The sequence below is a fragment of the Chionomys nivalis genome (genome assembly GCF_950005125.1).
Source record: "Chionomys nivalis chromosome 23 unlocalized genomic scaffold, mChiNiv1.1 SUPER_23_unloc_1, whole genome shotgun sequence".
Lineage (NCBI taxonomy): Eukaryota > Metazoa > Chordata > Mammalia > Rodentia > Cricetidae > Chionomys > Chionomys nivalis.
The window spans coordinates 1,705,589-1,733,060 of record NW_026646869.1 but is presented as its reverse complement, the minus strand read 5'-3'; the positions used below and the strand labels follow the sequence as shown (position 1 = coordinate 1,733,060).

At 52.9% G+C, this 27,472-nt stretch overlaps 4 protein-coding genes across 8 annotated transcripts in view; 2 read left to right on the top strand and 2 right to left on the bottom strand.

Annotated features, from left to right (window-relative positions):
• The window catches only part of Fuz (fuzzy planar cell polarity protein), a 265,069-nt gene that overhangs the window by 150,751 nt on the left and 86,846 nt on the right, over positions 1 to 27,472 (bottom strand). The window lies entirely within an intron of this gene.
• Irf3 (interferon regulatory factor 3) lies at positions 705 to 5,940 on the bottom strand. 2 transcript variants are annotated; one of them, XM_057760944.1, is made up of 8 exons: positions 5,683 to 5,940; positions 4,695 to 4,868; positions 3,327 to 3,498; positions 3,172 to 3,242; positions 2,848 to 3,022; positions 2,373 to 2,753; positions 1,423 to 1,538; positions 705 to 922 (listed from the first exon to the last, which is right to left on the bottom strand). In XM_057760944.1, exons 2-8 carry the CDS (start codon positions 4,857 to 4,859, stop codon positions 758 to 760), a joined length of 1,245 nt encoding a protein of 414 aa, XP_057616927.1. In that variant the 5' UTR covers positions 4,860 to 4,868; positions 5,683 to 5,940; the 3' UTR covers positions 705 to 757. The 2 variants fall into 2 exon arrangements, with proteins under 2 accessions (XP_057616927.1, XP_057616928.1); XM_057760945.1 differs by having other exon boundaries at positions 3,172 to 3,239.
• Bcl2l12 (BCL2 like 12) lies at positions 6,018 to 12,468 on the top strand. Its single transcript, XM_057760972.1, has 7 exons — positions 6,018 to 6,115; positions 6,458 to 6,572; positions 6,726 to 6,868; positions 9,196 to 9,282; positions 9,366 to 9,457; positions 10,578 to 10,865; positions 12,293 to 12,468. Exons 2-7 carry the CDS (start codon positions 6,466 to 6,468, stop codon positions 12,341 to 12,343), a joined length of 768 nt encoding a protein of 255 aa, XP_057616955.1. The 5' UTR covers positions 6,018 to 6,115; positions 6,458 to 6,465; the 3' UTR covers positions 12,344 to 12,468.
• On the top strand, positions 17,645 to 27,388 carry Prmt1 (protein arginine methyltransferase 1). 4 transcript variants are annotated; one of them, XM_057760951.1, is made up of 11 exons: positions 17,647 to 17,749; positions 19,851 to 19,904; positions 20,365 to 20,466; positions 21,741 to 21,896; positions 22,001 to 22,064; positions 23,800 to 23,942; positions 24,349 to 24,436; positions 24,527 to 24,642; positions 25,192 to 25,342; positions 25,800 to 25,921; positions 26,394 to 27,388. In XM_057760951.1, exons 1-11 carry the CDS (start codon positions 17,714 to 17,716, stop codon positions 26,475 to 26,477), a joined length of 1,116 nt encoding a protein of 371 aa, XP_057616934.1. In that variant the 5' UTR covers positions 17,647 to 17,713; the 3' UTR covers positions 26,478 to 27,388. The 4 variants fall into 4 exon arrangements, with proteins under 4 accessions (XP_057616936.1, XP_057616934.1, XP_057616937.1 ...); XM_057760953.1 differs by lacking the exon at positions 19,851 to 19,904 and having other exon boundaries at positions 17,645 to 17,749; XM_057760954.1 differs by lacking the exons at positions 17,647 to 17,749; positions 19,851 to 19,904 and adding an exon at positions 20,039 to 20,211.

Sequence of the window (27,472 nt, the reverse complement as noted above, 5' to 3'; positions counted from 1 at the left end):
TTTTTTTTTTGAGACAGGGTTTCTCCGTAGCTTTTGGTTCCTGTCCTGGAACTAGCTCTTGTAGACCAGGCTGGCCTCGAACTCACAGAGATCCGCCTGCCTCTGCCTCCCGAGTGCTGGGATTAAAGGCGTGCGCCACCACCGCCCGGCTAAGATTCTCTTTTTAAAAGAAAAAAAAATGTTCTTTTCAGGAGAAAAGGGTTATGGGGGAGGGGGTCATGGGACATCATGAAGGGGCCACACCAAACCCAGGAACGTGGTGACAGGAGGCAGGGCCCAGCCTTGAACAGCAGCTGGGCTGTCTGATGGACACTGGAGCTGACCCCATTGAGTGGCCTTTAGTGTCAGCAGCCCTGTGAGGCTGCAGTGACTCAGTCCATGATCCTAGGAGGAAACTGAGGCAACGGGGCGACATTACCGGTAAGTCAGGCTGCCCACACTGGCTTGCCAGCTGCCCTCCATTATTACTCATATTCCCCTGGCTCATGAAGGGAGAGCGTGCAGCCCCGGGCCTGGCCTGTCTCCCGCCTCCTTTGTGATACTTTCTCCAGGACCGTAGGGAGACAGCCGGTAACCATGCTGCCCTTGCCCCTTGGGCCTCACTCACCGAGCACCTAAACTCCAGCTGCATGTGGGCAAACTGAGACCTCTGTAGAGTAATCACCAGCTTGGGGACAGTGAACACCAGACAGATATGATGGTGGCATAAAATGCTTTATTGGTGGCAGCTGGGCAGGGCTCAGGTGTCTCTGGTGGCCTAGAAGTCCATGTCCTCCATCAAGTCCTGGAGGTAGGCCTTGTACTGGTCAGAAGTGAAGGAGATAGGCTGGCTGTTGGAGATGTGCAAGTCCACAGTTCTCAGTGAGGAGGCTCCCCCTTCCCGAGCCATCTCTAACAGCTCCTTAAGACACGTGGGAACAACCTACATGGTGCAGGAATGGATCAGGGCAAATCGCAAATCAGGTACAAGCTCCCAGCATAGCCCAGGGTGGATCCTCCCTCAAGCTGGGGCTGCTAGGAACTGTAGTTCCCCCTCCCACAGTCATAACCAATGGGGCTCCTGGGAGCTGACAGCTGCAGGGTCTCGTGCTAGCATGAGCTGTGGCGGCCAGGCCCTGCTGAAGACGGGGGCAGTGGCTGTGGAGCCCTGTTGAAGATGCTGTTTCTTTTTGTTTTGTTTTGGTTTTTTTTGAGACAGGGTTTCTCCATAGCTTTGGAGCCTGTCCTGGAACTTGCTCTGGAGACCAGGCTGACCTCAAACTCACAATGATCTGCCTGTCTCTCTGCCTCCCAAGTGCTGGAATTAAAGGCGTGCTGAGTTGCTGTTTCTTGGAGGGGCTTCTGGGAGTTTTAATCCCTGGCTGCTGCAGGTTCCTCCACACATGGACCCTCCCAGCCCCAGAAGCACAAGACAGCTGTCACCTTGACCATCACAAGCCTCTTGACCCATGGCTGGTCCTGGGGCCACGACTCCCCTACACAGAACCACAGAGTGTAGCGTGGGGAGTGTCCACTTCCTTCCATGAAGGCAATCAGATCTGGGAACCCAGGAGTCAGGTCAGAAAAGAAAGGATGACCCTCTATGCTTTACACACACCCAACTTATACTGTCTTCCTGCTAATTCTCTGCCGCCACCATAGGCACTGCCTTTCTGGGCAGTTCCCTGCAGACACAGCTCATCCATATCTCCTTTCCTCCTTCAGCAGCACTGTGGAGGTGAGATGACAGCCCACCCCACCCAGGGGCTCCACAGAGAGGAGGGTGGGCCCTGGTAGCTCAGTGTAGGAGGAGGCTGTTGGGACGGCTCCTCAACAGCTCAGGCCTTGCTGTGGTTCTCTGAACTGACGCTGTCATGCCAGCCTTTGAAGACTTCCGGAGGGATGTATTTAAGGCCAGCCTAAGCAACGAGTCCCTGCTTCAGAAAACTCACGTAGAAAACTCATAGAAATGCAATGTCAAGCTGAGCACCAGCTCACACCAGGTGCCCTACCCCTGGGGAGGCTTGGGCTACAGAGGCCCTTTCTCAAAACAGCTTCAAGACTCTGTCTCACTTGGCTCTTTGTGGGCTCTCAGCAGTCCCATGTGTTTAGTGGAAAACACTGGAGGCAAGTGCTGGTCTTGTTCACCAAAACTGCTGGACAGCAGAGCTCTAGGGGACTTATTTACCTGTAGTTTGCAGCGTCATTTCTGCGTATTCACCATAAAATGGTTGCCAGAGCATCTTATGATGCCTGTACTACACGAGGTTCAACAGTTAGAGCAGCCAGCCCCCAAACGCGGTGGTCCAGGCCTGTCCTTTGCCACAGAGCAGAGGAGCAGGCTCTGAATACAGTCCACCACCACGGCCTGTCAGTCCCCATAGGGTACTCACCTGTCACAAAGGGCCCAAGGTCGAACACACCTCCGTCCTGGTCTTTGGGAACCTCTCCATCTGGCCCTCGCCCACTGTCTGGAAGCAGCTCGTCACCCAGAGCCCAGAAAGAATGGGAGTGGCCCAGACGCTGGGCCCGGAGACACTGCCCTGACCGCCACAGAAACAGCCCCTTGCCCAGCCCCTTGAGTACTTGGCTCACATACTCTCTCACAAGCCTGTCCGTCAGAAACCCCTCAGGGTCTGGCAGGGTGACTGGCTGTCCGGGCAGTGTCCTGTTATCAGCTGTGGTGCCCACCAGCCGCAGGCCCCCTGGGCAAAAGAGTGTCTGCTGGAAGACCTGCCGGCCCCGATAGAAAGCGGTCACTTCGAACTCCCATTCTGTGTGGCAGCATGAAAAGGGAGAGATGAAGAGGACCAGGGTGGGGGCTGCTGCCCCTGCTGCAGCCCTTCCTACCCCACAGCTGGCACTCACGTTCCTCAGCTAGCAGCTGCCTCAGTGGATTTTCCTGGGGTGCCAGGTTTGGGAGGTTGTCCAGATTCGGGCTTAGTAGTAGTTGAGAGTGATCAGGAGCAATAGCCAGGTCTGAGGACCCCTCATCTGGGAGAGGTTCCAAGACCATGTCACCCAGTAATTCCCGGAGGTCTTCCTGGAGGAGGAAAGAGCTGGTCTAGTTAACAGCCTCAGCTGAGTCAAGACGGCAGCAGTGTGGTAAAGGAATGGAGGTCCAGGGGTAAAAGCTGGGTTGGGGAGGAAGGGTTGACCTAACAGGGACAGGGCAAGATGATTGTCTCTCACCTGGGGATCAGACAGACTGCTTCTGCCATTGGGATCAGGAGAGGTGTCCAGATGTGCAAAGTCCCTTGCTGCTGTTCAGAGAGAGGGTGGGGTGAAAGAAGAGCAGAGATCCTCCTGATCCCAAGGTCTGCACCCAAGCCAGCCTGGTTACACACCTGGGGTCACAAACTCATACACTTTATGAGGGTCAAAAGGGTCCTTGCTCTGATCATCGGCTAATCGCAACACTTCTTTCCGGTTCAGAGCTGACCGGAAATTCCTCTTCCAGGTCGACAGGTCGGGCTTATCCTTCCCTGGGATGTAGGCACCGCTGGCTTCAGCCCAGGCCTGACACACCAGTGATTGCAGGAGAGGAAGGGAGAGGATTTAGATTCTGCCCTGACTTCCTGACACCTCCCACCATGTTCCATCCGGTAGCTTCAGACCCAAGGTCTCGCATTCACTGGGCCCCTAGGTCCATCCTATCCACTCCTTTCAACACCAAAAAGAAATCCCCTTTGGCTTTGAAACAGGGTCTCACACATTAATCGAGGCTGGGCTCCCACTTGCCACCGTCCTGCTGCCGCTACCAGTTTGCTGGAATCACAAACCCAACCACAATGCCCACCTTCAAGCTAACACAAGACCTACTTGGTACCCACACCAGGACACCTTCGGGACCAAGTCTCACATTCTATTACTACCACTAGTCCATGCTAATTTGGCAACCAATAACCCCATCTAGAGGCAGTCTCAAACTTGAAGGGTTCTAAAATCGAGCCCACGCGGCAAAGATCTCTCATCCTCTGCAGCATTGGTTCTCAGCTTTCCCAATTCTGCGATCCTTTATTTATTTATTTATTTATTTATTTATTTATTTATTTATTTATTTATTTGGTTTTTCGAGACAGGGTTTCTCTGTGGTTTTGGAGCCTGTCCTGGAACTAGCTCTTGTAGACCAGGCTGATCTCGAACTCACAGAGATCCACCTGCCTCTGCCTCCCAAGTGCTGGGATTAAAGGCGTGCGCCACCACTGCCCGGCTTCTGCGATCCTTTAATACAGTTCCTGGGGCTGACTCCAACCATAAAAATTATTTTTGTTGGGGCTGGAGAGATGGCTCAGAGGTTAAGAACACTGATTGCTCTGCCAGAGGTCCTGAGTTCAAGTCCCAGCAACCACATGGTGGCTCACAACCATCTATGAGATCTGGTTCCCTCTTCTGGTCTGCAGGTGTACATGCAGGCAGAACACTGTATACATAATAAATAACATCTTTAAAATATTTTTGTTACTACTTCATAACTAGTTTTACTACTATTATGAATTGTAAATATCCAACGAGCGACCCCTGTGGAAGTGTTGTACTACAGGTTGAGAACCTCTACTACAGAACGTTCTCTAAGTGACCCAAATTTGCTTTCCGGGTTCTATTCTTGGAAACGGCCAATCAATTCCTGTCTATCCCTCCAGTCCCAACTACCTTTATTAGCAAGACCCCGCCCCTAACTAGCCACGCCCAGGAACGCCTCTCCGACGTCGCACCTGGAAGATGCCAAAGTCAGCCATCTGGGCATCCTGCCGCAGGCCATGCTTCCACGGGATCCGGAACCGAGTGCGGCTCTCGTCCAGCCAGGCCACGCCTTCCAATTGCCCAAGGTCCAGCTGCGACACCAGCCAGGGCAAGATCCGCGGTTTCGGGGTTCCCATGCTTGGGGCCTGCGCACACAGGGCAGTTCCTGAGTATGCATGTCAAGGAGCAAATGCACTCAAACCTCTGCGCCCCGCCACAGCGGAAGAAGCCTTTCACTCTTTCTTTTGTGGGGTACAAATAGGAAACTCCTTCCCACCCTTCCATACATAGTGGGGCCGTCTTTCATACCCCAGCTTCTCTAGTAGAAACTCTTACCTACCCATCGGTTCCTTCTCTTTTATAAATGTAAGCCCCTCTCTATTATCCAAAGCAGGCACCCCACTTCTTGGGTGGAGCCCTCTGTTCCTTGTCTTTTCAGGACAGTGACTGCTCCCTTGCTCATTTCCAGTCTTCTCCTAAATGCTTCTAAGTGCAGTCGCCTCTCCCCAAATCTTCTTCTGTTTTGGTTTTCCTATATTGTTTTTATTGACGTTTTTAGAAAGAGCCTAGAACGTTGCATAGGCTGGCCTTGAACTTGCTGTGGAGCCCAGTCTGGTCTTCAACTCTCTTTGCAACCCAGATTGGCCTGGGACTCACTATGTGGCCAGGCTGGCCTCGAACGCCCTCTGTAAGCCAAGCTAGCCTCAGGTTGGTCTTCAACTCACACAACCCAGGCTGGCCTCGGGCTCATTCTGTGGTCCAGCCCGGCCTGGCACTCACTCTGGAGCCCAGGCTGGCCTTGAACTTGCAGCAGTCTTACAGTCTTCAGCCTGGGTGCTGAGACTGCAGACCTTCAATGCGCGGCCCTTCTGGTTTTCGGTCGCCGAGCTCCTGCGCGTTTGGGCTGCCCCATGCTGTGCCCTGAGGCCACCACCCGTCCGATTCTTCCGCGTTACCTACCGGGGAGGAATCGTGCACTCGTGGGGCGCTGGGGCCAACACCGGTGTCGGGGCCTCAGTAGTTCTGAGACTCGCAGCCACGCACCTTTCCCCTCCTGTCAGCTAAGCCTCCGAGCGCTGGGACTTTCTTTTCTAACGATATTTTGAGATAAAAACAGTTTTCTCATAATTTGGGTAAGAAACCCAAAAGCAGAGAGGCTACTTCTGGGCACAACCCAACTCCCTCAATGCCCTTTTTTGGCCTTCCGCCCACAAGCATGCTGGGAACGCCATATGCAAATGATACAACACAACGCCCCGCCCCTTCTACGTCGTTGGGGCGGTTACCAGGTCGGCCCAGTGCGCAGGCGCGGGAAAGTTGAATTTCCAAAAAGTTTGTTGAAATTGAGTGAAAGCGTGGTTGCCGGCGTAACTAGAACAGAACCCCGAACAAGGTGAGCGGGGTTCCAGGAAAGGATCAGAGCAGAAAGCGAGGGGAACCATTGCTGAGGCGGCCACAGCCAGTCTTGTCTGTCTTGAGGTCCAAGCTCCCAGGATCTCTGGAGCCAGCCAGAGGTAGTTGGAACTACATCTCCCAGCAGGCTGCTCGGCGAATAAACGGGGAAAACGGGCCAATGAGTGCCGCAAGGCGTACTGGGATTGGTAGTACCCTAGCCTCTAAGGACTTAAGTACCTCGGTGTAGTAGTCCTAGCACTCAGCTACCTCCTCTCTCCAGACCCTTTTTCCTCGACAGAATCAACTGTCCCACTGGTTCATCCTCCGTCCTCTCCCTCAGGTGCCTCCATGGCCGGCTCTGAAGAGCTGGGGCTCCGAGAGGACACACTGAGGGTTCTGGCAGCTTTCCTTAGGCGCGGTGAAGCTGCTGGGTGCCCTGTCCCAACTCCACCCAGGTGAGTGAGTGGCCACTCCCCCAGGGCCAGACTGGAAAGTCTTCGTGAGTACTGGTCCCCACCTGTCTCCTCCCTTCAGATCTGACCCCATATGCCTGACTCCAGTTTCAAGACTGATCTTCCATGGGGTTACTCTGAGATTCTTGTCCCCAGGAGCCCTGCCCAAGAGGAGCCAACAGATTTCCTGAGTCGTCTCCGAAGATGCCTCCCTTGTCCCCTGGGTAGAGGAGCCCCTCCCCCAGAGTCCTCTCGGCCCTGTTTCCTTCCCCTACGCCCCTGCTATGACTCGGGACCTGGTAAGAGATTTTTACACTGGTTACCTGTGAAGTTTTAATGGCTAGGAGCTTTGGTACCTGTTAAAGGCCAGCACTGCTCAGGTTTAGGCACAACTCTTCCCCTTCAAAGTTAGACTTCTTTCTAGAGGGTGAGGGGCAGTGTTGAGACATAGTCTCAGCTGCTGGAGCCTCCTGAGTCAGCCTGCCTCGTACTGGAATCACAGGCACGCATCGTTAAATAGAGCCTCAGAGACAGGGTTTCCTCTGTGTAGCCCTGGCCGTCCTAGAACTCCCGTTGACGACCAGGCTGGCCTCAAACCTACAGAGATCCTCCTGCCTCTACCTTCCAAGTACTGGGATTAAAGGCCTAAACCACCACTGGCCAGCATTGAACTTGGATTTTTTTTGAGGGGGAGGTTGTTTCAAGACAGGGTTTCTCTGTGGCTTTGGAGCCTGTCCTGGAATTAGCTCTTGTAGACCAGGCTGGCCTCGAACTCACAGAGATCCACCTGCCTCTGCCTCCTGAGTGCTGGGATTAAAGGTGTGAACCACCATCGCCGGGCTGTGCTTGGATTTCTACTGAGCAATTCTGTCGTTGGCGGGGGGAGTGCTCTGGCGCCCTTCTTAGGTAATTGTCTCTTTCCTTACATAGGTGCTTCCCTGGCTCTTAAAATCTTAGGGAAGACTACTTGTGTCACCAGTACCCAGGGCATGAGACAGGAGGCATGGTTGTCAGTCACAACTCCTTAGCCAATTGGTAATGTCAAGTCGTAGAGAAAGACTGGAAGGGGTATTGGGACTTGATCAGTGATCAGTAGACCTGGGTGTGGGGGCACATTGCTGTAATCAGCACTTGGGAGCTGAGGCAGAAGGATTGCTGTGGGCTTAAGGCCAGCCTGGATTACAGAAAACTGATGACGTAGTCGAGTCAGTAGAGGCCTGCCATCAGCACCTGAGGCATAGTAGTACATATCAGGAAGCAGAGGGAAGCGGCCTACACGGTCTTCAGGCATGCGCTTGGCACGCAGACACACATGCAGGCAAAACACCCATACTCATTAAATAAAAGAAAAAATTTGTTTCATTTTGGTTTTTTTTTTGTTTTGTTTTTTGTTTTTTGGTTTTTTCGAGACAGGGTTTCTCTGTGGCTTTGGAGCCTGTCCTGGAACTAGCTCTCTAGACCAGGCTGGTCTCGAACTCACAGAGATCCGCCTGCCTCTGCCTCCCGAGTGCTGGGATTAAAGGCGTGCGCCACCACCGCCTGGCTTTTGTTTTGTTTTTTGAGACACGGTTTCTCTGTGAAACAGTCTGGCTGTCCCATGTAACAGACTTTCTTCTTAGGCCACCAACTACCTCGCAAATCATGACGCGGAGACATTATTACGAATGCCCGGCCTTTGCTTAGCTTGTCCCACTAGCTCTTATAGTTTCGTTTAACCTGTTTCTGTTCATCTATGTTTTGCCTCAGGGCTTTTTGCCTTTTCTCAATCTGTAGGTCCTGCTCTCCTGCTTCCTCTGTGTCTGTCTGGCTGGCCCCTGGCGTCTCTTATTCTTTCTTCCCCTGAACTTGAGATCTTCCTCCCACTTCCTCTCCCTGCCTGGTGGACCTCCTGGCGGTACCTCCTCTCTCACTATTTTCTGTTTTCTTTTGTGTGCTTACTGTTTGTATTTCGACACAGGGTTTCTCTGTAACAGTCCTGGCTGTCCTGGAACTCGCTCTGTAGACCAGGCTGGCCTCGAACTCACAGAGATCTGCCTGCCTCTACCTCCCGAGTGCTGGGAGTAAAGGTGTGCGCCATCAAAAGAGCATGGGATTTCATGGATCTGGAGTTACAGAAAATTGGGAGCCACCATGTGGGTGGTGGGAATTGAACTCAGCTGCTGGATCGTTCAACCTCTGGTGCATTTTTCTGGCCTTCATGGGCACCATGCACCCAAGTGGCATACAGACACATGCAGGCAGAACCCCCATATACATAAAATTAAAAAATAATTTTAACAGAGCATGCCTGATTGACGGCTTACCTAGAAGAAAGGTGTGGCTGCAGAGGTGAATCTGCTCGGTTGCTCATCTGGGAGCTGGACCAGGGTGAGGTAGCAGCAGGATGCTGGGCTTGCCCTGGTGGATGGAAGAACCTCCAAAGTTTAGCTCCATTATTTTCAGTGTAATTTGAGTGTGCAACAAAGTAGAAAGGCTAAGGATTTTCACATCTTTTATCAAATTCTCTCATGGCCTAGTTTTTACCCCTTTGTGAACTGAAAATTGTTGCTGTCTAGTAAGATGGTTTGGAGGAGAAAATTCATAAATATATCCTGTTCTGTAGACAAAGAATTATTCTTTCCATCAGGTCCAGCTACTTCAGACTTCTATGCCATGGTTGCCCAGCGTCTGGAACAATTGGTCCAAGAGCAACTGAGATCTCCGCCCAGCCCAGGTAAGCAGCAGAGGAGCCTGGGACAGGTGAGAGTGGGGGTGAGGCCAGGACCTCTCCTCAGTCCGTTCTCTTCTTACCCCCAGAGTTCCAGGGACCCCCACCCACAGAAAAGGAAGCCCTGCTAAGGAGGCTGGTAGCCTTGCTGGAGGAGGAAGCAGAAGTTATCAACCAAAAGGTGACTGGCTGTGCTCTGTGCCTTTGAAAGGGCAGCAGTGGGGCTGGGCAGAACAGGACTTGCATTGTCTTGGTGAAGAGGTGAGGCTCCAGTGCTCAGTGAGCACCAGATCATCTTTACAGGAGCTTTGGAGCGTCTCCACGGTGGGACTTTAAATCAGTGTACCTGTGGACCAGCAGCATGCCAGGGGAATCCAGTCAACAGAAACCACTAGAGGCACTAGAGATTGGATCACAGCAGAGCCCTTGCCTAGTGACCTGAGGTCCTTAACATTCCTGTCCACCATCCTCTCCCCCAAGTCAAATTCTCAAAAACAAAGAACAACAAAGAGACCAGAACATGAGCCAGGAAAGAGAATGGCTGTGAGCAGGTGTGTAAAATTTGATTGTAGTAGGCATGGTGACACACACTTTCTTCCCAGCACGCTGCGAATGTGAAGCAGGAGGTTTTCACTAGTTCAGCTTTCTCCTGTGCCACAGAACAAGTTCCAGGGCTGCCCAGGGAGACATCGTTTCAACAAAATAAGGTGGGACATGGGTGCAGGCCTTTAATCCCAGCAGTTGGAAGGCAGAGGCAGACAGAGCTCTCTGACTTCAAGGCCAGCCAGGGCTACCCTGGCTCTAAAACCAACAAAAGACCCTGATTGACTACAGTTAGGATACAGCTCAGAATATGGAGGAAATGCCCGCTGAAGTGAAGCTTCTGCGTTTTCTGGAACCTGATTGGCTTTCAGAGCTGGACAGTACTGTAACAGCGATTATCTGGTAGGAAACAAAGTTTCCATAAATGGCTTCAACCACTCTTTTTTCCCCCTCTGGAGACAGGGTTTCTCTATTCCTGGCTGTCCTGGAACTCACTTGTAAATCAGGCTGGCATTCCTCTGCCTCCCGAGTGCTGGGATCAAAGGTGTGCGCTAGCGCTCCAGGCTTGGCTTCAGGGGCTCTTGACTAAAGGAAAACTTGTTACCTAGGACTCAGAACTCTACTTGGCTCTGAGTCTAGCTAGACCCCCTTCTTGGAAGTCCATTGGCCAAGACCATAGAGGATGATTGGGTGGGACTTAGTGTTTGGGCTGGTTGCGGAGGGGTGCAGTTAGCTGACGCTGTCCCTCTGCCCCTCAGCTAGCTTCTGACCCAGCTCTGCACCGGAAACTTGCTCGCCTGTCAGCGGGCTCCTTCGCCCGCCTTGTGGAACTCTTCTCCAGTCGTGAAGTCAGCTCCTCCCCAAGCTGTGCAAGCCCCTCATTGCCATGCCCGGCGCCCCCACCGCCATCTCCGGAGCCACTGGCCCGCCTGGCTCTGGCTATGGAGCTGAGCCGGCGCGTAGCCGGGCTGGGGGGTACCCTGGCCAGCCTCAGTGTGGAACACGTACACAGCTTTGCGCCCTGGATCCAGGCCCATGGGGGCTGGGTAAGTTGCACGTCCCTCCAAGCCTCAGTTTACCCTACTGCCATTTGATGGGTGAAGTCTTAGGTTTTCTTCCAGAATTACCAGCTCCATTTACTCCATCGCGTGCTTATTGAGCACTTGCTGTATGCCAAGCACTGTGCTGACTTCTGATGCCCATCGGGCTTGGGCAGCAGTTGTGAGAGGAGCTCTTATAGCTCCCTAATCCTCTCGTCTATTTTTTTTTTAATTTTTTTTATGATTTATTTATCTTTATGTTATGTGCATTGGTGTGAAGGTGTCAGATCCCCTGGAATTGGATTTTCAGGCAGTTGTGAGCTGCCATGTGGGTGGTGGGAATTGAACCCGGGTCAGTCAGTGCTCTTAACCACTGAGCCATTTCTCCAGCCCCTCCTCTCATCTTTTTAGGGCAGCTATGTAGGAGAGGATGGGATTCTTCAGGGATGAATAGTGACCCAGGTCTAATGGACCTCTGCTTTCTGTGTTGAGTATAAACCAAGTGAGGTCTTCCCTGGACCCTGTTTATTATTTTATACATATAAACAGAAATAAATCTGCTTGGCATGATGCCATACATTAGCCATGTTTAATCCTAGGACTCAGAGGCCAGCATCTCATAAGGACAAGGCCAGCCTAGTATACATAGAGGATTTCAGACCAGCTAGGGCTGAGTGAGACCCCGGAGGTAAAGGTGGGGAAAATGGTAGCTGGTGGTGCAGGCCTGTCATCCCTGGTACCAGCGAGGCTAAGGCAAGGGCATACAGCTTTAGACATACTGGGCTAGAGAGTAGGTTCAAGGTCAGCCTAGGCAACTTAGTGAGATCTTGTCTCAGAGTTGGGATAAAGCTCAGTGGTAGAGCCCAGCACTTCAGAAGGGGAAAAGTGTGGTCTAGAGACACAGCTAGCCATGGGAGGACCCTTGATCATCCCGAGATGGGGGCCGTGAGATACAGATGTGCATAGACCGGCCTGGCCTCATGGATAGACCTGGAGAAGCCTGGAGATGGGCACCAGTCCCTGCAGGAAGGACTGTGGGTTTTATTGGTGAGGCGGCAGGTTGTCTCCAGATTGAATATGCTGTTGCGAGCATCTGTAGGTTCCTCTGCATTCCCTGGGCTCGGGGGGTGGGGAGTGATGGAGGAATCCAGCCCACACTGGAGCAGAATGGAGAGGAAGGATGCACTTGTGGAACTCATCTAAGAAGCTGGCGTACCCACTTCTTTTAAAAGGGATGCCAGAACTTAGGGGAGACCAGAGACTGGGCAGGGAGGTGACAGAGTTAAAAGACAGCAGACTGAAACCAGCACAGAATGGCTAGCCACTGAATTACTTAAGTGCCAGGATCTGTCCCTTTTTTGCCTTTCCGTCTCCCTCTGTGGGTGTCTGATCCCTTCAGCGGAAGTCCAGCTTATGGCCTCTGTCTCCTGCAGGCAGGCATCCTGGCTGTGTCGCCTGTGGACCTGAACTTACCCTTGGACTGAGTGCTTCCCCCGAGGCTGCTGCAGGAGTGCCCACAGGTCCTGCTGACACGTGTTTCCTCTCAGGGCTCAGGTGGTGGCTGCCATGCCCCCTCTCTTTTCTTTTTGCCAAAAAGATTGTTTAGAAATATTTCCATATTAAAAGCTTTGTTCTTTAACTAGAGCACTAAAGTGTTTGACTATGTGAGTTTACGTGTGTGTGTGTGTGTGTGCATACATGTGCATTTCAGTGAACTGGAATACGTGTGGCGGTGAGAGGTCAAGGTTGGGGTCTTTATCACACCCCATCTTCCTCTTTTTTGTAAAGGTGGCCCTGATTTCACCAGGCATGTGGCACCATGCTGACTTTAGTGTCAGCACTCTGGAGGCAGAACCAGGTGAATCTCTGAGTTTGAGACCAGCCTGGTCTACAGAGTGACTTCCAGGACAGCCAACATTATACAGAGAAACCCTGTCTCAAAAAGAAAAGAAATACCAGTTTTTATGAGTATATGCATGTATGTATGCATACTACACGTGTGCAGTGCCTACAGAGGCTACAAGAGGGTTATAACAGCAGAGTCATCTCCAAAGCCCCTTTATTTCTTTTATTTCTTTTTTTTTTTTTTTTTTTTTTTGGTTTTTCGAGACAGGGTTTCTCTGTGGTTTTGGAACCTGTCCTGGAACTAGCTCTTGTAGACCAGGCTGGTCTCGAACTCACAGAGATCCGCCTGCCTCTGCCTCCCAAGTGCTGGGATTAAAGGCGTGCGCCACCACCGCCCGGCCCTCTTTTATTTCTTAAATAGGAATAAAAACACCTTCATGATTTTATTTATTTATTTATTTATTTATTTATTTATTTATTTATTTATTCGAGACAGTGTTTCTCTGTAGCTTTGGAGCCTGTCCTGGAACTAGTTCTTGTAGACCAGGCTGTCCTCGAACTCACAGAGATCCACCTGCCTCTGCCTCCTGAGTGCTGGGATTAAAGGCATGAGCCACCACCGCCCGGCAAGCCCCTTTATTTCTATAGATTGGTTTTTATTTGTGTGTGTGTTTGTATGTATGTGATCACACGCAAGGAAGGTGCCAGAATAAGGCGTCACAGCCCCTGGAGCTACAGTTACAGGCAGTTAGCTGCCACATACAGGCCCCAAGAACAGAACTTGGGTCCTCTGCAAGAACAGTCGCTGTTGGGGCTGGAGAGATGGCTCAGTGGTTAAGAGCATTGCCTGCTCTTCCAAAGGTCCTGAGTTCAATTCCCAGCAACCACATGGTGGCTCACAACCATTTGTAATGAGATCTGGTGCCCTCTTCTGGTCTGAAGGCACACATGCAGGCAGAACTCTGTATACATAATAAATAAATAAATAAATCTAAAAAAAATGGCTGTTAACGGCTAGGCAGCCGCTCCAACTCCGCTTTACCGATTTCTAGTCATTTATTATTGTGCATACAATATTCTGCTAACATGTACATGCCAGAAGAGGGCACCAGATCTCATTGTAAATGGTTGTGAGCCACCATGTGGTAGCTGGGAATTGAACTCAGGACTTCTGGAAGAGACAATCAATGCTCTTAAGCTCTGAGCCATCTCTCCAGCCCTGGCTTACTGTTTCTAAAAAAGTATTTAAAAATTACAAGTATAGGTGTGTTTGGGGGTGAGTGGGTGGACATATGGATTGAGAGCAGATGCATTCACTCCTCCGGAAGCAGAGTCAACAGGCAGCTGCCAACTACCTCACATGGAGCTGGGCTCCCAGCCAATGCTGAGCTGCTTCTGTGGCCCTGGTGAAGGCCTTGGGAGTCCTTTCTGGCTGAGTCTTAGCCTTGCACATTCCTAAATCTCAAGAGCTCCCCTCGTCCACCACACGTTTCAATCTGGAAGAAACAGGCACACAACCGACTCTGGCAATGCCCAGCTGCTTTTTCTTTCCTTTTTATTTTTTTGGTGCTATGGGTGATACGTCCTTCAGCTAAGCCAGTGGTTCTCAACCTTCCTAATGCAGTGATCCTTCTATACAGTTCCTCATGCTGTGGTGACCCCCTCCAGCCATAGCTACTTCCTGACTGTGATTTTGCTGTTATGAATCATAATGTAAATATGCTTCCTGGTGGTCTTAGATCATCACTGTGAAAGGGCTGTTGGACCCCCGAAGGGGTCACGGTCCAGACTGAGAACCACTGAGCTCCATGTCCTGCCCTGAGGTTGCTGGAGGGAGTAGCTGGGTGGTGGAGCAGAGGTCTCATGGATGTGTGTCAGATGTACTGTGTGCTGTGCAGTGCATGGTGCGGCAGGTCTGTGATCCCAGCACTTAGGAGATCAGGGGTTCAAGGCCATCCTCAGCAGCATAGTGTGGGCTACATGAATCCTAGCTTCAAAAGCACAAAATTGGGGCTAGAGCAATGGATATATCAGTATAAAGTGTTTGCCACCGAAGCATAAAGACCTGCACATTCCCAGCAGCCACGGAGCACACGTCAACCCAGCACTCAAGTCTGCCATTAGCTGAGTGGGCAGGCTCCAGATTTGCCAAGGCCTTCTTCAGACAACACACCCTTGATCCCAGGACTCAGGTGGCAGAGGCAGGCAGATCTCTGAGTCTGAAGCCAGCCTGGCTACATAGTGAGTTCCAGTACTGCTAGGGCTACTCAGAGAAACCCTATCCCTAAATAAATAAATAAGTGATGTTTTGTTTGCCTTTTTTTGTTTGTTTGTTTGTTTGTTTTGGTTTTTCGAGACAGAGTTTCTCTGTAGCTTTGGAGCCTGCCCTCCACCACCGCCCAGCATGTGTTTGCCTTTCTGAAATGAGACGCTGAGCAGCGTTCCAGCGTGTAGCCCTGACCACTCCCTTATCCTATCTGAGTCTGCACCAGGCAGTGATCTGAATGGGCTGCAGATTACTGGTTAGTTATCTCTTATTAGAGTGGCTGAGAGCAGGGCGGTGGTGGCGCACACCTTTAATCCCAGCACTCAGGAGGCAGAGGCAGGCGGATCTCTGTGAGTTCGAGGCCAGCCTGGTCTACAAAGGGAGTTCCAGGACAGGCTCCAAAGCTACAGAGAAACCCTGTCTCGAAAAACCGAAAAAAAAAAAAAATAGAGTGGCTGAGTATTAGAATGCCCTATATTCACTGGCTGTAGAGAAAATCCATGCCCAAAGTGGGGACGCCATGTGAGATGGCATGGAAGCGTGAGAGTGGCAGGAGTCCCAGGTACGCTGAAGTGAACGGAGGTGGTCGGGGGGGGGGGGGGGGGGGCTGGGAGGCCTAAAAAGGCCATAGGCAGACTGGTGAGCTGTAGGGGCTAGTGGGTTGGAGCACCAAGGCTGGACTGGAATCCTTGGGGTTGACAGAACTGTAAACTGTAGGCAGGAAAGGCCCTGGGGCTATTGAGATTTGGGACAGAGTAGCAGGCAGGTAGGAGTCAATCAAGAAATCATATTGAGCCTGGTGAAGGTGGTGCACACCTTTAATCCCAACACTCAGGAGGCAGAGGCAGGCAGATCTCTGAGTTCCAGGACAGCTGGGGCTACAAAGAGAAACCCTGTCTCAAAAAAAAAAACAAAAGAAAAAGAAATCATAGCGGCTGAGAGAGGTTTTCCCACACCTTAAATCCCAGCACTTGAGAGACACAGGCAGGCTGATCTGCGCTGCAAGTTCTAGGCTCGCCGCCTACACAGTGAGACTGTCTAATCAGACGTGAAAAGGTAAAGACCTTATCGCTAATGATTGGAGTTCAAGTCCTTCCATTTACCTGGTGTAAAGAAATGTCTCCTGCAAGTTTGCTTTTTGACCTCCGGAGTGTAGAAGCCAGCCCTGATAAGCTTAATAGGAACAGACTGTCCAAAGGAAGTTCTTAACGTTCCAACCACGATCACAGGCCAGTGGAGGACCCAGCCGTGACAAGCTTAATAGAGGCCGGAGCTGAGTCTCAGTAGTTTACCCTGAGGGGCAATACCTGGTTGCAGGAAGGACCTCAAACTGAGACCACCCAGGCATCACCCGGGAACAGACCAATCATCCTAAGGAAATTCCTAACATTCTGACTGACGTAGATAGGATCGCCTGCCAGCACACATTCACCAGGACACACATTCACCTAGACAAATGTCAGCCAATCAGGGGTCCTGAACTTTAGAAATCCCTCACCCCCACCTTTGCTATTAAAAAAACTCAACTCTAATTGAGCTCGGTGCTCTCCCATCACTTCAATACCTTGGGCACACGCAGAGTTCGCGTTTGCAAACTTGTGTAGAATAAAGGCTCTCTGCTTCTACACGCAGAACTCGGTCTCCTGAGGGACTTCGCGGATCTGGGTATAACACAGGCATGCGTCTCGGCCCACGCATGGACACTCACACTTAACAGAGTAATTAAATGTTAGGAGTCGAAAAGAGTCAGTCAGATGTGCACGCATACCTCATGAAGAGGCCCGGATTAGAGGGGCTCATTTGGGAATTTAAAGGATCCTGGGCTTGGGCCAATACTGGTAGGACAAAAGGTAGTGGCACAAACCCAGCAATTGCCATCCATCCTCAGACAAGGAGTAACTTTCTGCGGATCCAGGGAAACTCCCTGGAGGAGGTGGCGTCCAAGTTGCCCATGACTGACGGGTAGGAGTTGGCTAGACAAAGGGTGATGGGTGTTTCCCGCGGAGGACTAGGAGACCACAGGTCTTCAAAACTTGGCTCATCGCACGGACACTCACTACGCCTCTTGGCTGGTTTCAGGACCCTTGACCAGAAGGCTCCGCCATCTACACCCAGCGACTCGGGATTTCCCCATAGCTCGCCCACGCGCCCCAGTTCCTCCCGAAGTCGGCCCAGCAGGAGAAGCCACCGAATGGTGATGACTGACATCCCTAGGAGCCAATCGCTGCTGGGCAAGGCGCTGCCCGCTTCCTTGTGGACCAATGAGCCCTGTTGTTCTTGACCGGTCACTGGAAGGGACTGGACTAGGAACCGTGAGCGTCACCTTTGCTCATCCAATAGCAACGAGAGAGGCGGGTCTTCTGTTCTCGACATCCGCTTAGCGCGGAGCCCGCCGGGAAGCTTCGAGACGGAGCTGGCCGGAAGGAGGCGGGAAGACCTTGTTGGATTTTACCCAATCACCAGACGCGTTGGTGAAGATGGACAGACAGTTGTTCCCTTCCTAGCCCACAGGAGGGGGGTGGTCCTTTGAACGCTAGGAGGGGCGGGCACCTGATATTTGATCGACGGATCTTCCATCCAATTGCAGTGTGAATCTTGCAGATGGATGGCATTTCTGGCCAATAAAAACTTATGGCAGGGTCTCGGGGGCCGGGCGGTGGACCCTCTGGTAAAAGGCGGTCCCCGGTCAGGGGGGAGAGAGAAGAAAGGGGGGGGTCTCGGAGGCCGGAGGACTTGGGTGAAGATGGCGGCAGCCGAGGCCGCGAACTGCATCATGGAGGTGAGTAGCGGGGCCCTTTAGGCCCGTGAGGGGGCGGCGCGCGACGGGTTGCCCACGGCCTGAACTGTGGAGACGGGGCCTTGGGTCTGCTGGGCCTCGCGTAGGGGAGCATCGAGGGATGTGTTCGACCGTGATGGGGGTGACCCCAGCTTTCGGGGTTCTGGGACCCCGCAGCCCATTCGAGGGCCCTCGCACGTGGCCGCGGGCCGGGGGCGCGTCCTGCCAGGCCGCACGTGGTCGCGCAGCGTAGCGTGGGGAGGGGGGTGTGCCGCTGGAGGGGCCCCGCGGGCTCCACGTGCGGGACAAAGGCCCCGCCCCCGTCCCGGTGACCTGCGCTGCACCCAGGGGGTCCTGGGGGTGCCACCTGCATCCTGCCAGCCGCTCACCCAGGCTGGGCTGTGGGCGTCCGTGCACCCTCGTGGGGCCCGAGAGCATCACCCCCTCGCCTCCCTTTACCCTTGTGCGGTTGCGGGGGGATGGGCAGAGCCCTGTGACCTCTCTTTGAGAGGATAGTGGGGCATCTCCGCCGATGAGATGCGGATCCGTCGCCGGGCACCCCCTCGTGGTTATTATGGGCTTGTGAGAGGGGTGTCGTCTTCATGGGGCGTGGCCCAAAGCCCACCCCCTCCTGGGAGCGCCCTCGGGTGGATGGTCAGAGGTCGGTCTTGGGGGAGAAGGAGTTCGGATGGCCAAGTGTCCTTAACCCCTACCTGACATCTTAAGGGTGGGAGGGGAGTTTTTTTTTTTTTTTGAGGATTTCCACCTTAGCCTAATTTCCCCCCCAAAAAACGGAATGAGCCAGGCGGTGGTGGTGCACGCACGCCTTTAATCCCAGCACTTGGGAGGCAGAGACAGGAGGATCTCTGTGAGTTCAACAGGACAGGCTCCAAAGCTACAGAGAAACCCTGTCCCGAAAAAAAAAAAAGGAATGAGATTTTAGCACCTGATTGATATTTGCTTACAACTGAGTGTTCCACTCCTGAGCTGTCTTCCTCAGTTTGGCGCAAAAGTCGGTCTGGCCTTGAACTCACCCTGTAGTTCAGGCTGGCCTTGAACTTGCCACCTCCATTTCCTTAAGCCTCGTGAGTAGCTCAGGTGACTGATCTTCACCACCAGGCCCGTTAGGCCGGTCTTAGTCTCAGGTTTCAGTCGGTTGTTAAACTGCTGGTATCTGGACGATTGTAAAAGAGAGGCCCGCACGGGAACGCCCCCCACTGGCTGTGGGGAACAGAGTGTGGTAGGTCATGGCTGCTCGGGAAGCCTTGGATAGCAGTCATTGATGGGATATTATCTGATGGGGCCCATACCTCTTCAAGTTCTCTGGAGAGGAAGATCAGTTGCTGGGACACCTGCCATGGGGTCAGTTGGCCTACAGGGTCACTGAAATGACCCTAGGCCTGGCACTTGTGGACAGAGAAAAAAAGAGAGGGCTGTTTCAGTGTGGGGACCCAGGTGGGTTGTAAAAGGAGGGGTTGACCCCACCTTTCCAAAGCATGTGTTGTACCCCTGGGTGGCACCCTCTTCAGGGGTGCAGGTAAAATAGAGAGGCTGGTCTGTGTGTTCCTCGTCCAGGTGGAGTTGGAGGGGAGTGAACTTACCTGCTGTGGTGTGGTGGTCTGCCACATTTCTCTAAGGCCAGGAGACAGGATTGTGGGGGTGCAGCCAGGTGCCCAGCACCTGTTGCCTGTCAGCCCCCTCCCTCCAGTTTATTCATGGCACTTCAGCCTGTTCAGCCTGGTGTGTGTGTCAGGAAATGTCACCTAATCTGGGGGGATTAGGTGGTGAAGGGGAGTAACAGCTGGCAGGGCCGTGTGCCCTGGCAGTTATTGGGTCCTCTGGCCTAGATAGGGACGTGTCACCTGATCAGAGAGGGACCACATGGGGTGGGCCACCATCTCTTCAGCCAACAGCTGGGATAGGAGACCCTCTTCCCTTTCCTCCCCACGCCTAGCCCTTCCCTTCCCAACTGCAGCCTCATTGCTTGCTTCTGCTTACACCACTCCCATGCCCAGGAAAAGCCGACCTGCACACACTCACTGCCCCAGAGGCCTTCCCCAGCCACCCCAGTAGCTAATCCTTTTTCCCTGTTACTCTCTCCTAGAATTTTGTAGCCACCTTGGCTAATGGGATGATCCTCCAGCCGCCTCTTGAAGAAGTAAATATCCTTTTGTGAGACCCCCACCCAGCCCACTTCCATATAAGCATACCCAATACACATCTGGCTCCCAGGAGGTCTAACCGTCCTCTTGCTTCAAACCAGTTTCCTCTGCTGTGCCCCCTAAACACGTAGGACAGACCCCTTCCTGGCCCCGCTGGCTTCTCCAGAACCATGGCTGCTTCCTTAACTCCATCTCCAGCCCCCCTCCCCTGGCTTTCCATGTGTCTGCCCTGGCTCTGCCCTCCCTTCCCTCCCTCCCCAGCTGTGGGCTGAGCTAGAGCCGGGCATAGAGCCTGGAGAGATGGTAGGCGAGGTGGCTGCTCCTTGGATGGTGCTCTGGGTGGGTCCTGGAAGCAGAGGGGCTGGAGGGTATCCTACTGTGATGAGGGGCTTCCTCAGGTTGAGGAGGCTCTGGGGAGCCCACCTGTGACCTTTTTTGCTACTCCCCTGCTCTCAGGTTTCCTGTGGTCAAGCAGAAAGCAGTGAGAAGCCCAACGCTGAGGACATGACGTCCAAAGACTACTACTTTGACTCCTATGCCCACTTTGGCATCCATGAGGTAAGTGAAGACGTCCCTTAAGGGCTGCAAGGCTGGATGCAAGGTGACTGTAGCCTGGGCACTGTTCCCTTCTTCTGGTCCTTGGAGATAGGTTATTTAGGCCTGGGGCTCTGCCTGCCAGTCTTTTGGCTGGAGTGGGAGTACTGCCCCTGTCTGCCACAGACCTCAAGATGAGGTCAGGCCTTGCCGGTGTCTGGCGCCCTCTGGTGACTGGCGGTGGGACTTAGCTCATGCCATCCTAGCTTTTTCCACAACCCTTTTGATGGAGTTCAGTGCGCCTGAACTGGCATTGTAGAGAATCCTCATCCTGCTGGGCCCGGGTGGCGCACACCTTTAATCCCAGCACTCGGGAGGCAGAGGCAGCCTGGTCCACAGAGCTAGTTCCAGGCAGGACAGGCTCCAAAGCTACAGAGAATCCCTGTCTCAAAAAAACAAAAGAAAACCAAAAAAACCAAAAATTCTTGTCTTTTCTATGGGTCTTTTAAAACAATGCTTCCACTGGAAATGTGACTAAGGGTAGAGCAGTTTCTCGCGCATGCCAGACCCTGGTCTCCATCCCCAGCGTCGTAAGGGCGAAACACTGGAAAATACACATAAAACAAAATTAAACTTTTGGGAGTCTGGGGACGAACCTCAGTTCTAAAGGCCTTGCTATGCAAGCATGAGTTGCAGAGTTCAATCCCCAAACCCACTTAAAAAGCCAGTCACGGGGCTGACAAGATGGTTCAGGCACATGGCCTGAACTTGATCCCTGGAGCTCAGACTAGGTAGGGAAGTCATCCTGTAACCTCCACGTTCTGTATGCGTAGTAAGTTTTAGAGCAAGAATGGTAGTGTGCTTGTACAACCCCAGCTCCAGGGGCGGGGCATGCTGCAGCCACCCTGCCAGAAAACAAGGTGTCTGGAGCCTGAGGGGTGATGCCAAGAGTTGGCCCCTTGCTGCACGTGCTGTGCAGCCTGCTTGCTGCCTCCTGTGTCTGCTCCTGCTGTTCTAACTGAGCCCGCCTTAAACTTTTGCTCCTCCTGCCTGGGTTTCCCAAATAGCTTAGGTGAAGGCAACAACTTGGTGTCTTTCAGTGGTCTGGACTGGCCTTGAACCCAGGACCTTCTCGCCTCAGCCTCCTGATTCATCCCTGGGGCTTGGGTGGAACTGATAAAACCGGGCTTGACTGAAGGGAAAGACTCTGAGGAGGAACAAGGCTCTCGCTGGCCTTGCTCACCCTCAGTGTGGTGGTGGTGGTGCCCAGCCCTTCTGTGTCCCTCATTCCGGTCCAGGAGATGCTGAAGGATGAGGTGCGCACCCTTACATACCGCAACTCCATGTTTCACAACCGGCACCTCTTCAAAGACAAGGTTGTGCTGGACGTGGGCTCGGGCACCGGCATCCTCTGCATGTTTGCGGCCAAGGCAGGAGCCCGCAAGGTCATTGGGGTGAGTCTCAGAAAGGGCCTGCTGGGGCTTGGGCTGGACAGGACCTGGAGATGCTTGAAGAGCAAGGACTGAACTCAATCAACCCTTCTTTCTTCCTGCCTTAGATCGAATGTTCAAGCATCTCTGATTATGCTGTGAAGATTGTCAAAGCCAACAAGTTAGACCACGGTGAGAAAGGGGAAGATCTATGGGGAGCACCTGCTGCCAGTGTCTTGGCGGCCTCAGTAAGCAGCCAGTGGCTCCTTTGCGTTTGGTGGTACTGCGGGTGCCAGGGTGTTGGCCCTGGTGATTTAGGTTTTGGGGTTTTTGTTTCTTTGTTTTTTGGGGGTGGCAATGCTCAGGGTTAAACTTAGGGCTTCCCGCATGTAAGGCAGGAACTCTGCTCCCCTACTACTTCCCTCAGCTGTCAGAGCCAGGGCCCCAGCAGTGCGCTCTGACCATGACTGACACTGCCTTCCTGAGCATCCCCACCTGCTGCCAGCGTGTCCACAGCTTCCTCCACACTGCACTGTTGGGTTTGCAGCAGTGTGCACTTTCCCACCTCAGGGTAGGGCACCTGGCTCCTGTTAAGGCCTTGTTCATCTACTCAAATGTGCACTTGTTTAAACTGTCTGTTGGAGGCCTTCAGCTGGCCTGAGACAGTAACCTCTGGCACATGTCAGTTCACACCCAATCGGGTTTTGATAATGAGGCAGGGTTTCACTATGTAGATCAGGCTGTACTTGAATTTACAGAGATCCCCGCTTGCTTCTGCCTCCCACATGTTGGGATTAAAGGTGTGTGGTGTGCCACTGCCAACCAGCTACAAAAGTACCTGTCAAAGCAGGCACCATCACCTAGATCCCAGAATGCTGCATCTATCTACCCACTCCTGTCTCTTTGCCTTGAGACAGCTCTTCACTGTACTCTTTCTCTCCCTCCTGCTGAGCCAGACTGATGACCTTCTTTGTATTTTGAGGCAGGGTTTCTTACTGTAATCTAAGCAGGCTTTGAGCTTTCAGGCCTGGCTAGCTGTGTAGTTGGGTTTGTCTGTTCTTAGCACTTTATGAGGGGTGTGCCACAGAACATATGTGGAGGCCAGAAGACAATTAGTGGGAGTCTCTTCTCTCCTACTCTGTGGGTCCTAGGGGTGGAATTCAGATCCCCCAGATTGGTGGCAAGCACCCTAAAACATTAGTCATCTCACTGACCCTCATTTTAATATGTGACCATACCATTACTTACTGCTTTAAATCTGCTGAATGGGAGAATAAATATATCTGCTCTGAGGACGGCTAGTGATGGAAGTCCAGACCTGCAGAATGTTAAACCTGGGCTCTTGGGCGAGCTGCTCCCCACATGCAGCTGCTGCGGCTCTGTGGCTTGAGCTGAGTTTGGCTTGTTTTTTTTTTTCCCCCGAGACAGGGTTTCTCCACAACTTTTGGTTCCTGTCCTGGAACTAGCTCTTGTAGACCAGGCTGGCCTCAAACTCACAGAGATCCACCTGCCTCTGCCTCCCTAGTGCGGGATTAAAGGCGTGTTTTGTTTTAAGGCAAGGTTTCTCTGTGTAGCTCTGGCTGTCCTGGAAACTCTATTTTAGACCAGGCTGGCCTCCAACTCGCAGAGTTCTGCCTGCCTCTCCCTCCTGAGTGCTGGGATTAAAGGCTTGTGCCACCACCGCCCAGCTGAGCTGGGTCTGGTTTTATAGCCCTTTAATTCCAGCACTGGGGAGACTGAGGCGGGCAGGTCTCTGGGTTTGAGGCCAGCTTGGTCTATATAGTGAGTTCCAGGACAGCCAGAGCTGCACTACAAGACCCTGTTGAAAGAGAGGTGGAGCTGCTGCTTGACCAGCATTCTGTGGGCGTGTCTGGAGCCAGGTGGGCCAGCCCTCACTCTGACTGCCGTGCCATTTCTGTGGCTGCAGTGGTGACCATCATCAAAGGCAAGGTAGAGGAGGTGGAGCTGCCCGTGGAGAAAGTGGACATCATCATCAGCGAGTGGATGGGTTACTGTCTCTTCTACGAGTCCATGCTCAATACCGTGCTGCATGCCCGTGACAAGTGGCTGGTGAGGCAGGGGAGTCCCCACACGACTGCATGTGTGCTGGGGATGTAGTGGGCACCCCAGGTTAAGAAGCCTTCGGCTGCTCAGGTGGAGCATCGCTTTCTGAGGGGAGGAGGGGAGGGGAGCTGGCCTCAAGAAGGCCAGTGTAGAGCCCTTGTATCAGGAGTGTGTCTTTGGCAGCCGCGGGGAGGTGACAGGGCAGTGAAGGTCAGGAGGACTCTGTACAGTTGGGGGGTAGCTTTCCTTCTGGGGTGTTTGCAGGATCCTAAAGACTAGGACAACCTGGAACCAGATCAAAGATGAGGGTGAGCCATAAATGGACGGTGACAGCCAGGGAGCATAGTGGGATGATCAGCTGGGCCTGCTCAGGTGGCAGTCGGCTCTTGTTCTCACCCAGCTCTTTCCTCAGGCTCCTGATGGCCTCATCTTCCCAGACCGGGCCACCCTTTATGTGACAGCCATTGAGGACCGACAGTACAAAGACTACAAGATCCACTGTGAGCTGAGGCTGTGGAGGGTAGTAGGGCAGGGTGGGTGTGGATGCATGACCCGGGTTCCGCAGCTCATTTGACCCTCTCTGTACCCAGGGTGGGAGAATGTGTATGGTTTCGATATGTCCTGCATCAAGGACGTGGCCATCAAGGAGCCCTTGGTGGACGTGGTGGACCCGAAGCAGCTGGTCACTAATGCCTGCCTCATAAAGGTAACTCCCAGCAGTAAGGGTTCCAGGTCCCTTACTATCTGTCAGAGGCTTAGGGAAGAAAGTTTGGCCCACACCATGCCTGGTTGTAGTCCAGGCTAGAAGGGCAAAGCAGGTAGAATGCACTCAGCTGGTGGGTGTCTTGCTAAACTTTTGATGGTTGCGGTTGTGTTGCATGCCTGTGATCTGAGGATCAAGAGTTGGGACTGAAAAGATGTGTGTTTTGTTTCGTCTGTGGTAAGTATGTGTGCCTGTTGTCTGGATGTTAGAAGAGGACATCAGACCCGGAACTGGAGTTAGTTAGAGACAATTGGGAGCTGCCAAGTATTTGCTTCCAAGTCCTGGATGAGCAGCCAGCAGTGTTCTTAACCACTGAGCCCTCTCTCTAGCACCCTAAATATTTTTTTTTTTTAAGAATCAGTGTGGGCTTTATTTCAGAAATAGGGTGGGGTTTGCTGGGTACTGATGTTTGCTATAACGGGGAGGGACCTTACAGGCAGCAGTTCTCAGGAGGGTAATGGGTTCTGAGCACTGGGCTTGTTCGTTCTGCAGGAGGTGGACATTTATACAGTCAAGGTAGAGGACCTGACCTTCACCTCCCCCTTCTGCCTACAAGTGAAGAGGAATGACTACGTGCATGCCTTGGTGGCCTACTTCAACATTGAGTTCACCCGATGCCACAAGAGGACCGGCTTTTCTACCAGTGAGGGCCATGTGGGGCTGGGGCTGTCAGAGAGCTGCTTGGGAACAGGGCGGAAAGCTGTCCGGTTTAAACCAGCCTGGGCTAGCAAGTTGGTGATAGCCTGTCTCAGAAAAGACAGTTGAAGGTATAGCCTTAGAGAGCCTGCCTAGGCTCCTCCAGCGAGGGGCTGGGCATGGCTCAATGGTAAAATGCTGTGCTGCTCTGGCCCTGGCTCCACCCTGGTCCTAGGAAGAACAAGGTGAGTGGGGCACTGAGAACCTCTTGCCGCCTGGCTCTGCTGCCAGTGATTGAGTGACTGAGTTTGATCCTAGTGTAGCTCTCTAAACACAGGCAGAGTGCAGGGACAGCAGCCTTCACAGCCTTGCTGGTAGTGATCTTGTGGGGCACAGGCTGGTCACAGGGTTTAGCATGGGCTACACGCAGGCAGAGACTGGTATTGACCATGCCCACTTTTCAGGTCCCGAGTCCCCATACACACACTGGAAGCAGACTGTGTTCTACATGGAGGATTACCTAACAGTGAAGACTGGCGAGGAGATCTTTGGCACCATCGGCATGAGGCCCAACGCCAAAAACAATGTGAGGCTTGGTGAAGTGGGCATGATGTGTGGGCTGTGCAGAAAGGGTTGAGCAGTGTCAGCATGGAGTAGGGTACCCTAGGAAGCCTCAGCATGGTGACTGGGGTCAATGATGATCCTTGCTCAATGCCCTTCCACAGGGATGGAGCCACTGAAGTCACCTGACTCTCCCTGTGCAGGTTAAAGTGGCAAACACCAGAGAGCATGGGATGCTGGGAATACTCCCCAGCCCAGCCTTGTTGCATGGGTGCAGGGAGTTTGGGGAAGCTGCAGGGGGCTGGAGCAGTGGTGGGACTCTGGTAAAGGGGTGCTTGCTGGTGCTGGGTAGTACCCCCTTGATGCAGAAACTCACCCAAACTGGCTGGGAAACGGCGGGGTGAAGATGTCCTATAGTGTGGTCACTGAGGCAGGGTATGGACTTCAGCCTTGGCCTGATACCGCACCTGAGCCCGGTTTTCACCTTTCCCCTTCAGCGCGACTTGGACTTTACCATCGACCTGGACTTCAAGGGCCAGCTATGTGAGCTCTCTTGCTCCACCGACTACCGGATGCGCTGAGGTGGCGCCAGGCTGGCCTCCTACAGAAGGGGGCTTAGGGACTGGGCTTGGGGGATGGGAGGGTACATCGTGACTGTTTTTCATAACTTATGTTTTTATATGGTTGCGTTTACGCCAATAAATCTCAGCTGACCGATCTACTTCTTACCCTGGGACTGGGGTGGCTGGGTAGCTTGTCACTTCCTGGGAACTTGGTTGTACCTTGGGATAGGTTTCTGGGCTATACCCAGTCCCTGGATTCCCATGACCTCTTCTGCCTGTCCAGGACCCTGTAAGGACAGGCCTAGCCTTCAGCCTCCCTTCCTATAGTGGCTCCTGACATTCATCCCTTTAGCTGAGGTTGGGGGCAGTCCTCAGCAGGAGAGCTGGGACTATTGGAACCTTCCTCTGGCTTCTAGTCATGCTGGATTGTGGTTTGGAAGTTAAATCTATCTGCCTCTACACCAGAGCCTGGCCTCCCGTGTCCTGCCGTTCCTGTGCTGTTTCTAAGTGGGCTGGCTGACCCTTACGCTCTCCTGATCCACTGGTGTTTGTGGAAGTCGGGTCACCCTGGGCTGGAAACAGGAACTGAATTTGGATCCTATGTGTTATGACCAAATGGGGTTGCATAACTAAAGCCAAAGCTCACTTACAGGCATGGGCTCTAAGGATGCCCCTGGGAGAGAGAGAACTTGTGCTGGCTCTTCAGCTGGACCAGGGTCCTGGGCCTGCTACTGGACCACTGGGAGCTCCTCTGGGTTGGCCTGCCTCTGGGGAGTACTAGGAAAAATGAGAGCCTTAGAACCACTACAGCAAAGAGACTTGGGCAGCGCCCTTTGGCCTGGGTGACAGTGGGCTTGTCTGTCTTGGGGTAGACCCAAGGAACCACCGCCTCCATCGTGGACAAAGTATGAACGTGCAGAGTGGAATAAAGCCAGACTTCATTGTGCTCACCTCGTGCTTGCCGTCCCTCTGATTGTGTACCTTGAATCTAGTCCCCAGTGGTTCTCTTCCTT

Bases quoted from the DNA above. Each gene is read 5' to 3' on its own strand.
- Irf3 (XM_057760944.1), bottom strand. From the start codon at position 4,859: ATGGGAACCCCGAAACCGCGGATCTTGCCCTGGCTGGTGTCGCAGCTG. The intron at 3,243-3,326 runs GTGTGTAACCAG...CTCTCTGAACAG, and splicing joins GTATGAGTTTGTGACCCCAG to CAGCAAGGGACTTTGCACAT. The intron at 3,023-3,171 runs GTGAGAGACAAT...TTCCTCCTCCAG, and splicing joins GCAGTCTGTCTGATCCCCAG to GAAGACCTCCGGGAATTACT.
- Bcl2l12 (XM_057760972.1), top strand. From the start codon at position 6,466: ATGGCCGGCTCTGAAGAGCTGGGGCTCCGAGAGGACACACTGAGGGTT. The intron at 6,869-9,195 runs GTAAGAGATTTT...TCTTTCCATCAG, and splicing joins CTGCTATGACTCGGGACCTG to GTCCAGCTACTTCAGACTTC. The intron at 9,458-10,577 runs GTGACTGGCTGT...TCTGCCCCTCAG, and splicing joins CAGAAGTTATCAACCAAAAG to CTAGCTTCTGACCCAGCTCT.
- Prmt1 (XM_057760951.1), top strand. From the start codon at position 17,714: ATGGCGGCAGCCGAGGCCGCGAACTGCATCATGGAG. The intron at 20,467-21,740 runs GTAAGTGAAGAC...ATTCCGGTCCAG, and splicing joins CCCACTTTGGCATCCATGAG to GAGATGCTGAAGGATGAGGT. The intron at 24,437-24,526 runs GTGAGCTGAGGC...CTCTGTACCCAG, and splicing joins CAAAGACTACAAGATCCACT to GGTGGGAGAATGTGTATGGT.